We start from the raw sequence: 17,937 nt of genomic DNA on the forward strand, positions 1-17,937 counted from the left end.
ATGTTAAAGCTATTTAACTATAATCTGAAAATAATAAATTACTATGTATTATAATCAAATTGATTATATCCCATACAACATTACAAGTTATATAACTTATAACTGACTCGTCAAATATTAGATGAATTTATTATATATAATAATTGCTTCATTAATAAAATAATATTATGGTAACAAAAACTTTGGAATGATACATACAACTTTACAATAGTACAGTATAAAATTTATTAATATTGTTTACTAAAAAAAAAAAAAAAACATGAAACAAATAATTGTATTGACTAAGACGTGTAGATCGACTTTTAGATACTGTTAAACAATAAGATAGCTTAAGTTAAAATGTTTCAATGCGAATAGTTTGTCATAAACAATCAGTATGAATTTAATTACTATAATATACTCAAATGCAATATTGTATTTACAGTTTTAAACTAATTTTATTTTATAATACAATAGTTATAATTTTCGTGATTTTTGTCAATATAGTATTTATAAAATTGTTCACATATTTTATATTGCATATTATAATATTATTAAACTGTTTTATTCTGTTGATTTTAATAATTATCGCGGGCATAATTAAAATATACAATATTACAAATATTTTTTTTTTTATATGTCATACCTAATAATGCAATATGATTTTCATCGATACAATTTGATATCCGTCGATTTAAGTTTTTAAAACAAATTATTACTCAGCCGAAATAACAAAATGGCAGACTGTCTATAAAATGTTTTAACATTGAGACAGAGTCGAGCCTCTCTGACGAGTTATCGAAACGTCCAATACAGAAGTACAAAAACCACTGACAATGAAACTATAGGAACCTATTTTGATATTTATGTCTGACGACTATAAATAATGTAATTTTGTACACGGTTAATAATGCCAGTTTGTATTAAATGCATATTTGAAAGGTAAACGTTAGAAATGTTTTCGATTAACTTAAAATAAAACATATTTTATGAGTTTATGACACACGTCTTGACTTCAAAAAAAAAAAAAATAATATACAAAACATTAAAAACTTTTATTCAATTTCCATATGTGTTCTACATTATTTATGAATACAATCTGTACATTTTCTCGAGAATATTAATTAATTATACACAAACTTGACATTCATTGTTGCAGGTTATAAAATAGTTTTCAGATGTTTTTACATGAGAATATATTTTAAAATGAGTAAAATAAATCGATATAATATTATAATATTTTAATGTTAGCATACGTCTTACTTTTAATGATTTATTGTAAATAGTTTATATTAATGTGTTATTTTATCCTTGTGTGATAAGTTGAAAATTATATATTAAAAAAATTAAATATTTATTTTTGTTTTTTCTAGCTTATCAATATTACACTACTTACAATAAATCCAATAGTGGTGGGAAATTTGGGTGTAATAAATCGTATGAACAAAAAAAAAAAAAAATCATGCGATGACGCATTATACGAATTAACAAAATGCACATGGACTAGTCTTGATCGGTAAATAAGATAATTATGCCTTATCAATTATTTTTTTCTTTGTAATAGGTAACAACAATTAACTATGAATTAAATTACATATATTTATATAGGTAGGTAATATATTATTAAATATAATATAATATAATATCTAGTTGTACAGGACAACGATAAATAGTATTTACACAAAAGATGTACGACAACCAAGACACTTGTCATACTTGTTGACTTGTACTCACAAACCCGTAGCTTTTAGGATGCTGACTTAATTTATAATATGAAAGTATAGAGGTAAATAGGGAAAGGTAGAAAAGCGCCGGAGCTAATCAGCACCACCGTATTTGCTCATTGCAAAACATGTAAACAAAATGTGGACAAAAAAATGGAAAAATATGGAATTATTTAGAAAACGCTCAACTTACATCAAACACGTTTTTGTTTCTTATGCGTTGGTGGTAAAAAAAAAAAACTTTCAACCGAATTATTATTATTTAAAGGTTAATAAGATGGTGAGTCTTTTAACGGTCCTACACAAAGGCATGAACTTTCAATAAAAAGTTTAAAGGTTTAAAAAGCTCTTTGAAAAAATAGCATGAACACTCTAATTGATACCGCGGATACCACGTTTGTGTACACGACTTCTCTTTGAACGAGGCATTTTGTGTTTGAAGTTCAGGCCATTATTATGCGGTGGGGTCCAAGACAACCAGGCGACAACAATGAAAAAAAACGCCATTTTACAAAAAAAAATTTAAAAAATGGAAAAGTTTTTCATCCTAATTGCACATTATTGATTATACATTTAATGTGTTATATCTTTGGTATTTAATAAAGGTTTTACTTAAATCTTCAACTTAATTGTACACTTCGTAGTAATAAACAGCAGATATGATCAATATTATGGCACAATGGTTGTTGATGGCAGTACCTAAAAAAAGAAAAGATCATACTAATGAAACCATCTTCTACGCTCGATATGCTTGATACATTTTATGAGTCATAATTTATGACTATATATCAGATACAAATGTTATACAAAATAATATAGTAGTATGTGCCTAATTAATTGATTAAAAAACTGTTTTTGTGGTAGATATTAAAAAAAGTGATTTTTTTTAAGAAACTCATACAGTTATACAATTTATTAAAACGTGCGTCGTAGATTATTTTTTTACCCAACAGAAAATCAACAACAAAAAAACTTTGACCAAATATTTTATACTAATATACTATTGATGTGACGGGTAATGCATTTGGTTCTTACTTATTAATACTCCAACTCACCTCAAGACATGATAATAAAATCTAAAGATAAATTTACATTATTATTAAAGCATGAAATGGATAATTAATTTATAATCAATTTGCTGTTACAATAAAATATTATAAAATCAATAAATGTTCGATTAAAGTTTTTTTTTTATTTATTTATCAATGATTTAGTACACTTGAGTAAGTAGTTGAGTGTATCTATAAGAATTTAATATGTTCATATTGTTAACATACTTCTGTTTTAAATAAAGAAATAAAACCAATTAAAAAAGATTTTGGTGTACAGATAAAAAATATTTTTATTATTAGTTAGTGATATTATAGCAATTACATTTATATTTAAAATAATAATTATATTAAATAAATAAAAATGTTCCAAGTAAATAAAGTTTTCATAGAAACAATCTTTTATAATTAAAAATCAAACCCATTCAACAATAAATCACTTACTTACGATGCCTTTAATTTCAGAAAAAATAATATTTTCTGACACTCGACATTGCTATTAGTGCATTGTGACAATAATTCAATTTAAACAATTTAATTTGATTTTGTATTTTACAAAGTAGATGTTACGATGCGTAGAAAAATTTAAAATTTTATTCAACTTTAATGATTACATATAAACTTTTGGATTGAAACAAATTACCAAGTTTCCTAGACCAGAGCATAGATCGAGTAAGTATAGAGACAGTAACTAATGATATTGGTCGCGATACATATAGCCACCAGTATTTCTCTAAAGCACTTATTTTAATTGCCATATAAATATATTTATAGTGAAAACTACAAGAAATAATAACAACTATGAACTTTATTTAAATCAAATACATCAATACAAATCATTTAACACTTTTCCCAGGAGCAAGCTGGATTATGTGAGTTTATAATTTAATATATGGATTGATAAGTAGGTAAAACAAACTGACAGATTTTTTTTCTTTTTTCGAATATTTAATTTTAAAAGTATGATGGTACAAAAAAAAATATATATATAATATTTACCATACACAATAGTATAATGTTTTTAATTAACAGAATACAAAAAGTATTTACGAAAATATATTAATTAAAAACTATAATATAATCGGTTGTGAAAAATGACTCGCTGTTTGGCGTTCGAAATCAGAACGAATTCGTTTTGTGTAACCGCACAATTATAAACGTATACCGTAAATCATTTTCATGTATCACGATCCGATCTCTTCGATGAAATAATTATTACGAGTGGTGTATAATAAATGTGTGCAAATGTTCTGATTGTGTATATCAATTATTCGTAGGTAGTATTGCGTAGAAAATATTACTCGGTATACGCTGAGAACTACCGCGGTTACTTCGCGTCGATAAATGAAACATTATGCGATTATAATGAAATTATCAACGACTCGTTTCGTTGTGGTTAATAAATTATCGTTAAAAAAAATAATAACATTACCATAACTGGTCTGTGGTTACCTATATTTTTTATGTTTTTTTTTTTTTTTAAATCGAGATCATTCGTTTATAATAATTAAATAGTTATCTAATTATAAATACACAACTCCTACTTAAGTACTTCAGTTACCTAGTATAAAGATTACTTATTAAAATTAAAATTCATGAAAAGAATTTAATTTTATTGCATTAATCATTGAATAATACCTCAACTGGGCGAAATTAAATCACAATAAACAATAGCAATACGCCAGTACCCTGAATAAAAATAAAAAATAAAAAAATAAAAAAATAAAAATACAATATAGACTATACGAATTTGATATAGCCGAATAGCACACTGATTTTTTTTTAGTGGAAAAATAAGATACCTTTATAGAAACCCTGACGGTTAAATATATTACACCGATAGATTTATGTTAACATACAGATGATTTCAACAAAAAATTAACGCACCAAATATATTGGATATGGTGCTGTGTCCAAATGCGGAAAACAACCAAAAAATTAAAATATCATAAAAAAATGAATTGTTTGATGTATTTAATAATAAAAAAAGAATACTGTAAAAAATGGAATGAATAATTGAAAAAAAATGAATGACCTTTGAGCTATGAAGAAGCTGAAGTTATGATTTGATAAAAAAAAAATATATATATATATATATATATATATAATATATATTAATTTAGGTTTATAGGTAGGTACCTTCATTATTTGTGTATTATTCAAAATATTACACTTGAAAATATTTCCCATACTAAATAGGTAAGTAGGTACCTACATATTTTATGCAATTTTTTATTTAGTTTTATTAATAATTAAACTAGTTTAGATTTTCTTCTTGCAGTGAATATAATAAAACGAGTGCTAGTTGTTTGCTATTGTTAATCAAACAACAATCAATAATGATTAATAAACGTATGCATTTTAGCCATGTGGTGTAATAGTATAAAATGCATATTAGGTACCTAATAATTACTTGATAAATGATTATATTATATTTAAATTCACTGTACAGTGTACTATTACAAAATGTACGTCAAAGGAATACTCAAATATATTTAATTGAATGAAAATCTGTACAGCGTACCTATTATCATATTAATATATTTCATGCTTGCAATAATAATGATTAATGGCAATAATGGTTATTAGTTATCTATTATAATGATACAGGTTTAATAGTTATTATTACAGAAACTGACTAGGTATACCCATTGAAGTTCTATGCACATAACACTATAAGTATACCTAATTAATTTTATATTGTGCGAGAACAATTATATAATGTGATTTTTATTTCTTGTTTTAATCAATGTCGGTAGTTTTGGAATCCGTAATTGTTTGTATCAATTGACTTCAAAAACGGTTCTCGAAATAAAATCAATTAGGTACCTACGCGTGTGTGGTTGCGAACGAAAACTACAAACAAAATAATTGTATTTATTTACCAGCATTAAGAATGTGCCTCTCCTGCGATAGTGTCTGATCGGGTATGAGTCGCAGCCGTACACTCGTCTCGTCCGTCTTGGGCTCAGCTCCGGCTACCTTTGCAATGCATTTGACGTACATAAGTTTTTTGTTCATGTCCACCCATTCCTTTTTGAGTGGAAACCGCAGGCCCAACGTGGAGTTGTAGAACGGCCCTTCGGATATTTCGGGAGTGTAACGCTCGAGCAGGTAACTGTCCACCTGAAACGGAATGAGATTTCGTTTGAATAATAATAAATTATTGTGATTGAATGACAATTTTAGTATATTATTATCATGTAAGTTGGTACCATTGTATAAATGTATGAACACAAATCACGTGAAAATAATACTCACCACGAGTAAGGTTTTATATCGATATAAATTCGTAAAGCCAATCGTTTTATGTTAAAATTTATAATTGCTAAAATTAGAAAAGTGTATCCTCGTTATTATTATAATAGTTATTTAGAGCGAACGTGTGTTGTTATGTTATCATAATAGCATTCGATGGAACGCGTGACAACGTTATGTGGACAAATTGTATGTAACTACCTATTGCGTCTTATGTGCACGATATATATTATAACGATTATTACTAAAAGAAAATATATTGACGATTGGATAATCCAATTGCGTTTTTGACGGTAAAATAATGAAACTTTAAGGAAAAAAAACCGTGTTCTTTGATGTCACGAATGTCTTGAAATTGTGTACAGTAACAAATTACAAGATACGATTATACTAAATATATTATACTACCATCGTGTTATTTGATATTGAGGTAATAGATATTATACGAATATCGATAAAATCAATAATAATAAATATTTTTGTATACATTTTTTTTTCAGGTTAGCCAGCTCAATGGTATGAACTAATATTATGATTATGTTATTTATCATATTCATGTTAACATATTAATATTAATATTATACAAGTACGGAAATAAATTTTCATTTATAAACATCACGTGTTAATATTTAAATGTTGTGTAGTATTATATATTATTAGAGGCATACATAATACGTATATTTGTTTTGACACGTCATATTATTATCATGGCATAATATTATCATATAACTCGCACATTATGTTCTATGGTCAAAAAATTATTACGATTATTTCGGAACAAGTTTTCGTAATTTTTAAAATTCGTGTACATTAACGCACACTCGTGTACACGATATTATAATATTATAACCTGATAGGTATAATAATAATAATTATTATTATGCATTACTCGAACATAAACATTTTAAAATGTACGCCCGGCGACGACGTTCAATTAAAAACGTATTAACGACGGGGGCGCCACCCTCGGTTTAGTTTTGTTACATGTTTACTGCATTACACCAAATTGCAGTTCGGCGGATCGTACCAGAACATAGGGGGTTACACACTTTGGATTTTGGCATACCATGTGTGTTTAAACGGGCGAGGAGGACATGACATCAAAGGTCGGCACGGCGATAACAAAACTTTACCTTGTCGTTGTTTATTAATGTACGCGCACAACAATAACGATAGGTAAGCCGTATAATATCACATATTGTTATTTCGGAATACGGCCGATGTATAGGTACATGAACCCGGGTAATTTGATTGCACGTATTAAAATAATATATAATTCTGTGGAACAGTGTTATTATCGAATTCGTTTATTATAATTATTGCACATTGTATTATTATAATAGGCGCGTAGGTATTGTTATTTATAATACGTTCCGCCTACGAATATAATATAGCGATGCGATGCTCTTTAAATTGAATAAACTATATATTATTATTATACGCACCGCTACGGACCGAAAAACCCAAATCACAAAGGTTAGCACTTACTACACACGACTGGCCTAATAATTTTCATTACGGTCCCAGACAGCAATTGTGTAACATCAATATTATAATAACGTCAATGTTTTGTTAAATAGCGAATATAATAATTTTGGCGTTATTATAACATTATCTTCTTTTTTTTTTTTTTTCAGTTTAGAACCGACGACGTCGCGGGAACTGCTTCCGCAATGCTTTCCGCGAATTATAACATTATCTACAGTTAAAATATATAATGTTACATATTTTATAATATTTCTTCAATGTGTTCAATAAGTTTTTTTCATAATATTAAAGATTAAATTACGTAATAATATTACAATAACATCAAGTTATTAACTTTTTATAATATTTTGTTTAGAATATTTTGGTCATGTTTTCAAATGATTAAATTTAGTATATTTAATGTTTATTAAAAAAAATTATGAGAACAATTAACAAATAATCTATAATATATATTTATATATTAGAGTATAATATGTACTATTATTCTGAATATCCAATGGGAGATATATATAAATATATATTATATATATATACATTATATTCATTGTTAAATGATCAACTATAAAAAAACTTAACTGCATAAATTTAACTTTTTCCAACCTAAATTGACGGACAATATATCACATATAATATATTTTAGGCAAGTATATTGAATATTTAAAATCATAATATTTGCAGTTAACATAATTTTAGGGAGATTTTTCTTTTTCAAAAGAGATGATACTGCTTTTGCGCATCGCGACTGACGGCTAACGGCCTCCCATTATCGCGCTAGATTGTGCACGACAGTCACCGACAAGACTGTCCGACGATTAATATACACCGATTTCTAATACATTTTGTACAACTGATAGCGCGAAAGTGTAGTAGTTTACATATTATTATTGTACATTATAGCGGTATTAATTTATTGGAACCGGCTGTATATTATGGTTCACAAGGAACTGGCGGCGGTATACGCAAGCTCGTCTTTTACCGGCGGTGCTCAGTGGGAGATGCGCGCTGCCGAATGCACAGCAGAGTGACCAATCACGAAAGCGGTATAATCTCTTTTAAAACATTAAACAAGTATATTCTATAATAATATTAATATCTACTATCTAGTGTCTACAACTATCTACCATTAACTAAGTACCAACAATTATTATATTGTGTTGATACTTGATCAGTAGACGGGAAGTAGGTACCTATTATAATAGTAATTGTTAATAATATTTATTTATAAATGTTATGATGGTGTCGGTTATGTCTTGAAGCCGAAGCGGGGAGTGGGGTATAAGTATTAATAACGAACGATAGCCGGACTATGGACTCGGTATTTCAGTGTTTGATTACTGGTTATTGTTATTGGGTATTTCTTAGCAAATCTTGACTGTTTTTAATTATTTCATCCATGAAGATACATAGAAATAGAAAATATATGTTATTGTCGTCAAACGTCATTTTCAATTGTCATCCTGCATTCACCATTTTACCAGCGTCTGCCACAGTGAATTTCCAACGTAGGTAAGTAAATTAATTATTTAATTACCAATAGGCTTTATACAATTATTATAAAGCAATATTTAATATTATACCTAACAAACTACCTACTATTATGGCTGTATATATAGATGTAGTGTAATAAATATGGTGTGTACAGTGTACTATAAGTAAAATGTAAATAGTACCACAGAATATAATAATATGGGGTAATAAGTATAATATGAAGTACCTAGTTGCAATTAAATAGTGCGAGCGTTTGTTTTTAGCACATGTCTGGAACCCTAATTTATATGCTATAGGTACTGTTTTAAAAATTTTCTTTTATTAGCTGTTAGGCTTCAACATCAAGGATTATTAGCCTACTTTTAGTTTAAGTAAATACATTTATGACAGGTTGGTACTATTTATGTAATGTTTTTGGATACCTACGAATCTCTTACAGTTTCACATAGTATTTGTATACTAAAACCGTTATTATGTCATACACAATTAGGTATAGGGCTTTTCGTCTTTAATAATTATGATATCTGGATAACAAAAATTAATTTTCAACAGATTGGTAGGTATTTTGCTATTTATGTTTTCATTGAATAGGTATATTGTATCATAGATTCACAGGTACTTTCAGACTCCCATACTTCATTAGCTCAGAAAGTGTAAATTAAATTATGTTTGTTATAAAATATAAGCTATAACAGGATGTTGCCCTATTCACACCTAAGGGCTAAGACACATTTTCCAATATAGTGCTCAATTAAAATCTTATAATACGTATTATATACATTCGGAAGAGAAACTACTCTGATTTTGTTGCGTATTATAATTTAGCCCTATAGTATTTTATTTTGACGTAGGTATAATATTATTAAAATGTGTAATTTTAGCATTTTACAACTATAGCTTTGCTCTTTTGAAATCACCCATATGATATAATTATCATCTTTTACTATAATAACAATTTCAATATAATCAATTTTCTGTGCTTCCACCGCAGACGGTTAAAAACACTCATTGTCGTATAATTCTGATGGCATTATGCGTTAGCATAGTTTGGGTTGATTTCAGATCGATTCAAGTAGATTACATTGCAGAATATTTACGAACAGCAGCAATCGCATAGAGTTTTCTGTATAAAAAAAAATGGTTTCCCAGAGTTTACCGAGTAAGAAGTTACAACTTAAAAATGTTCCGTAGGTTTGTTATCCAAATGTTATTAATTATAGTTATACAAAAGAAGTTTTCGTAGATATTCGAAATTATAGTGAAATCTAGTTTGTATGTTATTTGAATTGTTATTTGTCTTGTAATATTTACCTACGCGCATTGCGTATACCATCTCAACTCCATAGTCCATAGGAACTTCAAACTAATGTTCCATATAAACGGCGGAGTAGTATAGTGGTTATTGATAAAAACACTAAAACGTTGTCATATATACGTACTTTTATATTTTTACAGGGAGTAGGTATTCATTTAGATAGTATTGAATCTATACATACTAAAATTTAAAATTTAAATTTATTATAATTATATATGTTTTTGGTGAAAATACCTTCTTATTCGTTTATTAGAATTAAAAAAAAAATAATAATCATATTTTAATGAATAATATTAGATTTCAATTAAAACAACAATAAACGTTATAATATTATTAATGATAACTTACACTATTGATATGTCTGCATTCAAACCCAATTTTTAAAATTATTTGTGTCATAAAAAACAATAAAGTATAATTTATTTAGAACTGTGATCAATAATAATTTATCAAGTGTTTTCATATTATTTTAAAAATAAGCAACTAGTTGTTGATGATTAAAAAAGATCAATAATAATAATAAAACAATTAAATGATGTTATTTACAGAAAATAGTATTTTAAAAGTAAACATTGACTGAAAAACCTTGGATTAAATACCATGAAAATAATGTCTGATGCTATGTTTTTTTAATACAACTGTTAGAGTATCTACACGTATCTACTAGACGATGATGTACTTGATTATTAGGTATGTAAAAAAAAAAAATAAATACTAATTATGGTTTCTCTGCAAAATATTAATTAAATACATCTAAATAAAATATTTTACAGCATATTTGATGAAACAATGTACAAACCGTGCATATAACTATATATAAATATTATATAGCCATAACAGATTTTTTTCGGGGAAAACATAGTATATAACACAAGTAAATAAAATAATTAATGCAAATTGAAAATAATATTTTTAGTTATAATTTTATAATTTTAAATGTAGTACCTACGTTTGTTTTGAAATAAAATCTTATGATTTAACTTAAGACAACTGCATTTATTATGACATCCAAAAACAGCCAATATTTTCAAAGAAGAATTTTGAAATCGATTCTCGTGTTTAATTTACATATTTAGATAATACTATAAGCTAAGGTATATTAAAAGTGGCTTTTATTATTTGAACAAATCGAGATGTTGGATACCAAAAACCATTTCATTTAAAATGAAATTCGAAATATAGAGCACATTAGTCAAATATGAAATATCATCAGTTTCTCGGAGTATGAGTTAAGTTTAGTAAAAGTTTCCAAATAAAACTTACTAAAAATATTTTTTTTCTCCGAAAACACTTAATGTTTTTTTTTGTCTAAGAGAAATCAAATTGTTGGACACCTGTTTATGGTCCCGTGAGAATGGTTAAATGAACACATTTCGAGCATCAAATTACATAGCTAGTAAATGACTAAAGAAAAAAAGTTTCGTATCGGGGTAAGGAGGCAGCCGTTGAAAGTTGCGGTTATTTGTCAAATTGTACAGAAGGTCGAAAAAAAATAAAGAAATACAATAATAAAAACAAGGAAATGCGAACAAAATTTATGTCTGGTGTCTGATAAACTGCTGCATAGTCGTTATTATGTTAAAACCGTATTCAATGACTCTTTTGAAAATGTTGATGTATACTAAATTGAAATTCTAACGAGTGGGTAGGTTATGAGTTACTTAACCTCATGTATTAAAAATAATGATTTTTCATGAATGATATGGGGGCTATGACAATTTTAAAATAATAATAGTTTAAACTTATAACTCAATAATATTGATTAATTAACATTTTATAATTTTTACAAATCGTTTGTGTATAATTAGTAATAGATTAAATATAACAAATATTTAAAACATTAGTTTTTGAAACCGGCAGCACTTTTAGCATTCCTTAGTATTGAAACATCTGCAAAATCGGTGCACTTCGTATATAACGTGACTACAGGTTTTAATGGTAAATACGTTGTCCTTTATTTCTATGGGAATATAATATTATATTTATATAAAATATGGAGAGAGAGAAGCCTATACCGGCTGATTGGACCCAAGGATATGGCCTGTATGGGTAATTATCCCTTATCGTCGACCATACAGGATCATCATGCAGGCCCATCGCTAATTACAATTTGTGGTGAATATATTATACGGATTATTGTACAATGTAGGTGAGGTTACGTCGTTTTAAAGCCCGCTCAAGTAACTACAGAGCAAGTCGGGATACGACGATGGCTTGAGGAGGTATGTTAAATAAGGTCGTAGGTTGGGAAGTGAGTGATAACACGATAACAGCCGTTTTTTGGTCGGTCTTGGAGTAAAATGACACGTCTTCATCGGTGTTGCCTAAATTCTTTTGTGCCCAATTGTTTGAATTCCTGTTGGTCTCGTTATTCGCTCCACCAGATCAAACCGTCATCGGTGATAATTTGTGTCTTCTCGATGGTGAGGGTACATAATCAATTGAACGTAGCTGCTTCACTGCCAGGTCTGCCGAAGTCTTTACGGTAATTTACGATGTAGTTCTACTACAGCTGGGCGCACTTCTGTCGCTTTGTATCATTATTTGCATCTGTTCTTCTGTTTCTTCGTGTGTTTTGAAGAGTATTGATTGAATTTTAAGAAGAAGTTGGGACTCTTCTGGGAAGTATTTCATTGTTTGGGTGGGTTTGAAACTTATAGAATCGTGTCAGGCTACGACTAGTTGTAGCTGTTTCAATTTGGAAAGTTAAATTATAGTTATTGTGACTAAGACCTGTACAAAGAATGGTGTGTTTGGTTGATGGCAGTTTGGAGTTCCTGTGACACTGACCGTCCAAGGTTTTAAAAGTGGACGTAATTAGAAAAAAGAGTTGTGTAGTTAAATATAATTTGGCAGTTCTTAATTACCTTTTGATTGTTGAATGGTGATAATTGTTGTGAAAAGGTTAACTGTTAAGGGTTTTAATTGAGAAACATCATGAAGTCCAATGGTTATCACCGTTTCAAGTCATCATAAGTTTAGTGGTAAAGATAATGCTGGACCAGAACTGTGTTAAAAACATATGGTGCTATCTCAAAATATCAAATTGTTCAGGAGAGTCATTTTAAACTATTTTCAACTTGAAACTGTACTATATTTTTTGTAGGTATTGAATGATTTGCGATTCATGATTAATGATTGGCACATCTAAAATTTCAAAAAGTTGTTCTAAATTGACGGTGACAATTTTTTTTTTTTATATAATTTAGAATAATTATAATTTTAGGAATATATTATGATGTTGAGCATTCTTGGTTAATCGTTCTGTTTATATACATATATACATATATATATGTATATTGAAATAAAAACTATAAGCACCTAACAAAAAAGTGAAAAGAAATGTAGACAAATAATACTATTGGTATTTATCCATCTAATGTTTTTATATTCTGGTGCAAAAAGTAGAGTAGGATACGACTACCTGCGGCAACCCCATTTATGGGTAAATGAAAAAAAAGTTACTTCGATCGAACGGCGAGTTGCGTGTGAGGGTAATGAAAGTTTTTTTGGTTAACAATAAATTACGAATTGAAGGTATATTATTCTTATCCTATATTATTTTACTCCAAACGTTCGTGAAAGAAAAAAAACGTTTATCAAAAAACTTCTATATTGAACCTGTCAAATGAGGTATTATTAAATATGGCTTTATAAGGTAGAATTTACGTTTTATAACAATTCTTCATGAACAAAATTTCACTGAAACGAAATCATTAAGTTTAAAATAAACATAACGGTATATACACCTCCAATAATATTATTATTTTTACTCGGAATATAGCTATGCCGACTAATAAGTAAAGGAAAGAACTTTTGTCAATCTGTTTAGTTTATATCGATTTATAAAAAAAAGTTGAATTTCTTAAATCGTTTTTAAGTAACTGTCGTACAGATGGAATTTGTATTGACCTAAAAATAATTTCATTCTACTATTTATTTTTCGATAAAGCAATTAATAACGAAAGTACTTATAACGCAATCATAATGAATTATAATATATAATATGAAACTTGCATTCGAAAAGTATCGAAAATGAACGTTTTCTAACAATATTGCATAGTGCGTAGTACTTACACGTTTGCTGAAATGAAAATTTCGTTGTTAGCCGCGAGACATTCACACATCGAAAATGTTTATTATTAAAATATGCGCTCTCTCATTGGTAGTTTATACTTTTTTTGTGCTTTAAATTACAATGTGAAATTGTATTAAGCCAGGAGTTAAATTCCACCCAAATAGAATTTACTGCTACAGTCATAACGCCATCACACTTTTAATCAAATTTATATATATATATATATATATTTTTTTAAGTGAAAAAAAATGACAAATGCATATTTTATATCACCATAACTATAACGAATTTTAAGTTGACAAGTTTTTGTACCCATTTCTGTTATTTTATCTATACAATTTGAATAAAATACTATAAATGAATAAATTATTACTAATTATTAAAATGATTTGACGATAATATTATATAATTATGTTTTATACGTGACGTTTACAACATAAACAATGAATTATACATATATCTGGTAGTCTTATTAAACTCATTAGCTATTAATATTTTAATAGATTTAGTTATGATAAATATATTGGTAGTTTTCAAGAATGTCTACCGTTTTGAATATTAGAAAAAAAAATTAGATACAATTTAACCAAACAAATTAGTGAAAGGAATTTTAATATCGATAAGTCCAATTATGTATTATGTGTTTGATCTAAAAAAAACAAAATTAAGTATTGAAAAAAAATCAAACTTGAAGGACCCAATGTTATGTCAGCTGTTTTGCACTGAAAGTTGTTAAAAGCTCTAGCATGACTACAAGACAATGTAAAACTACAAATAAATAATACAAACAGGCCGTGTTTGCACTATACGTTTCTATCGTATATTTTCCCTCTAAAAATTGTTAGTTTCTCAATGCTTTGTTTGATTTATTTTGAGGTTTATGTGACTGTGGGCTTGTCATAAATTATGAAACCACCACACAATTTTATATTTACGTAGAGTTATCTATATAATATAGTTAATAAAGAACTCCATATCGTGGTCATTATTACAATGCGTTAGTCCATAATAATATATAGTTGACCGTTTTAATTTTTGTAAATTATTGTTAAAAACAAAAAAGAAGAAACGGTCGGAAATATTCGCAACGAACGTCTATGTTTGTTGAAAAAACATTATAATCGCGTTCCGGGACTACCTACTTTATTTCCAGTTCAGAGCCAACCACGCAGAAACACGTCCAATACTGTTAATTTATACGATCCTTTTTTTTTTCTATGCATTTCATTTCATCAGTCCATCAACGATTTTTAGTAAATGTATGTATTGGTTATTTTCGAAGCGTAGGACTAAAGAAAAAAAAATACACTCATCTCTACACCCCTTTCCTCAGCCATGTTTAATACACACACATGCACACACACACACACACATACACAGACCGACTGTAGGCCTTTTAAATTTAATGGAAACGCCACCGTGTCTTCTAAGTACGTATATTCACCTCTATTCACTACAGTTCAGGTTCTACATGCCACACTGAGTTTACACACTGGTCATTCGATTTTATTGAGTTGCTGATGGGGTTTTATCTCTTCATTCTCTCACACGCACACCTACATACACTCTCACACATACATATACATTATACATACACGTACACACACATACTTACATACATGACGTATACTTTGTTGCACGCTGCCTTTTGTCTTCCCATTTACACTCTGCTGTTGTTATTATTAGATATTATTTTTATTATTAATATCAAAATATTATTATTATTGTTATTATAGGTACCATGCATATTATTTGTCTTTCGCTATCTCGCGTGAGATAAAGACCGTCTAGCTACTATGAACAAATTTTCGTTTCCGAATTTTTTTTTTTTTTACTCGCTCCGGGTACATTATTATTATTTCTATCAATACATTAAGTACCGTTATTATGTTGAAATATATTGACTGTTAAAATTAAGTTCAGTGTGTTCTCGTGGTGGTAAACTCGCGCTGTTCGGTTTATAATATTACACACATTCAGCAGCCTCGTAATGGACAGGACCGACCGCAAAGTTTCCACGTCCCCACTAAAACTTCCGGGACAGTAATTACGTTAAGGACGTTCACCGTCTTAATTGTCGGCGGCACAAGGTAATGTAATAAATTACAGTACGTGGATATTATCAAAGCGGAAGCACCGAATTTGAAATTGCACGGTTGATGTAATTTATCTGACTATTCGTCGATATTGTTTTAGGGAAATGTACGGTAGTGCAATGGCGTTCGGAATTATTTTTACAACCGTTACACGTTACGCGGGACGGCGAACGACCTAGCTAGATGGAAACGAGCGAGAAAAACACTGGTTTATAGTATATTGACGGCAATAACAATAATCTAATAGCGACATAAATTTCCAAAAACGGCGAAAATACAATATTGTATAGTATGTTGTTTAATATAAACCATGTCATCAATTGAAATCATATTAAAGTGTTATTTATTTATTTTTATATAAATATTGCGTTATGTAATTCAAATTCGCTCGTATTTGCGCCGTACATGTTTTATTGGAAAACTTTTTGAAACATTTATTATTTTTTAAGTAAATTTATTCCACGAAAAACATAAATATATTTTACAACGAGATTTAGTAATCTCATAAAAATACACCTAATCCTTTAACGGGGCAATAACATCGTTGTAAACGTATATTGTTACTAAAAAAAAAAAAATTCGCGTAACGGACATTAAAGTATAAAGCAGATACAATCTCATAGCGGTAACGCTGGACTGAAGTTTTATTCGCCAACCGAGTAGTAGAGGTAATACGTAATGAAATTCTTTTATCGAAGGAAAATTAAATTAAAAGTTCTGGGTGACCCGATACCAGCGAATTAAGTGTTTCGGAAATCACGAAAAAAAGACGTTTTTTCGGTTTAATCAACCACGCCCTGTAATAATTGATAAGGTTAGTCTTATAACAAAGGACAAATGATCGTCCAAATGTCACGCAACCAAGGTCGAGAGCTATATTGTTTTAGGCCCTTTTATTATTAATTTACGTAAGTACTCACTTACATTAAAGTTCATTGAAATATTGTAATTAATAGTGCCACATAAAAGTATACATACCCATATTATGTATATAATATATATATATATATTATAACATAGTCACCTTGGGTGTTAATAGCTTTATGTTATAATATCTTTATAAACAATGTGATTCTATATAAGGTGAACACTCGTTATTTCGAAAATTATAAACTCTTTTGGACATATTTATAATATTACTTAAAGTCTATATGAACGAAGTGTAGCAGCACAAAGGTAATCCATAAAATGTTGGTCGGAGCGTTGCGGCCGCGGACTTCTTAAGTAAACTTTAAATACCTACCTACAACTTATAACTGATTAAATACGCGTTTGAAATTAGATTTATGTATGTTGCTATTGTTAGAAAAATATTTTGTCCTATAATATGAAATCAAAATCATTGCATTTGGGTCAATAAAAAAAAAAAAAAAAATTAGAAAAAATATTTTTTTCAAAATTATTGTATTTAATACTAGCTGAACCCGTGCACTTCGTTGCCCATTAAGTGTACCAACTATAC

The 17,937-nt window shown here is 28.4% G+C and overlaps 1 protein-coding gene across 1 annotated transcript in view; it reads right to left on the reverse strand.

Annotated features, from left to right (window-relative positions):
• Positions 1 to 1,578: 1,578 nt before the first annotated feature.
• LOC100163336 overlaps positions 1,579 to 17,937 on the reverse strand; it is a 156,971-nt gene continuing 140,612 nt past the window's right edge. Inside the window, exons 5-6 of the mRNA XM_001951968.5 lie at positions 5,638 to 5,878; positions 1,579 to 2,402 (exon numbers count right to left, since the gene is read on the reverse strand). Of these exons, the coding sequence (XP_001952003.2) occupies positions 2,329 to 2,402; positions 5,638 to 5,878 (315 nt within the window). The 3' untranslated portion in view covers positions 1,579 to 2,328. The remainder of the gene's footprint in view (positions 2,403 to 5,637; positions 5,879 to 17,937) is intronic.

This window comes from Acyrthosiphon pisum, chromosome A1 (genome assembly GCF_005508785.2).
Source record: "Acyrthosiphon pisum isolate AL4f chromosome A1, pea_aphid_22Mar2018_4r6ur, whole genome shotgun sequence".
NCBI lineage: Eukaryota > Metazoa > Arthropoda > Insecta > Hemiptera > Aphididae > Acyrthosiphon > Acyrthosiphon pisum.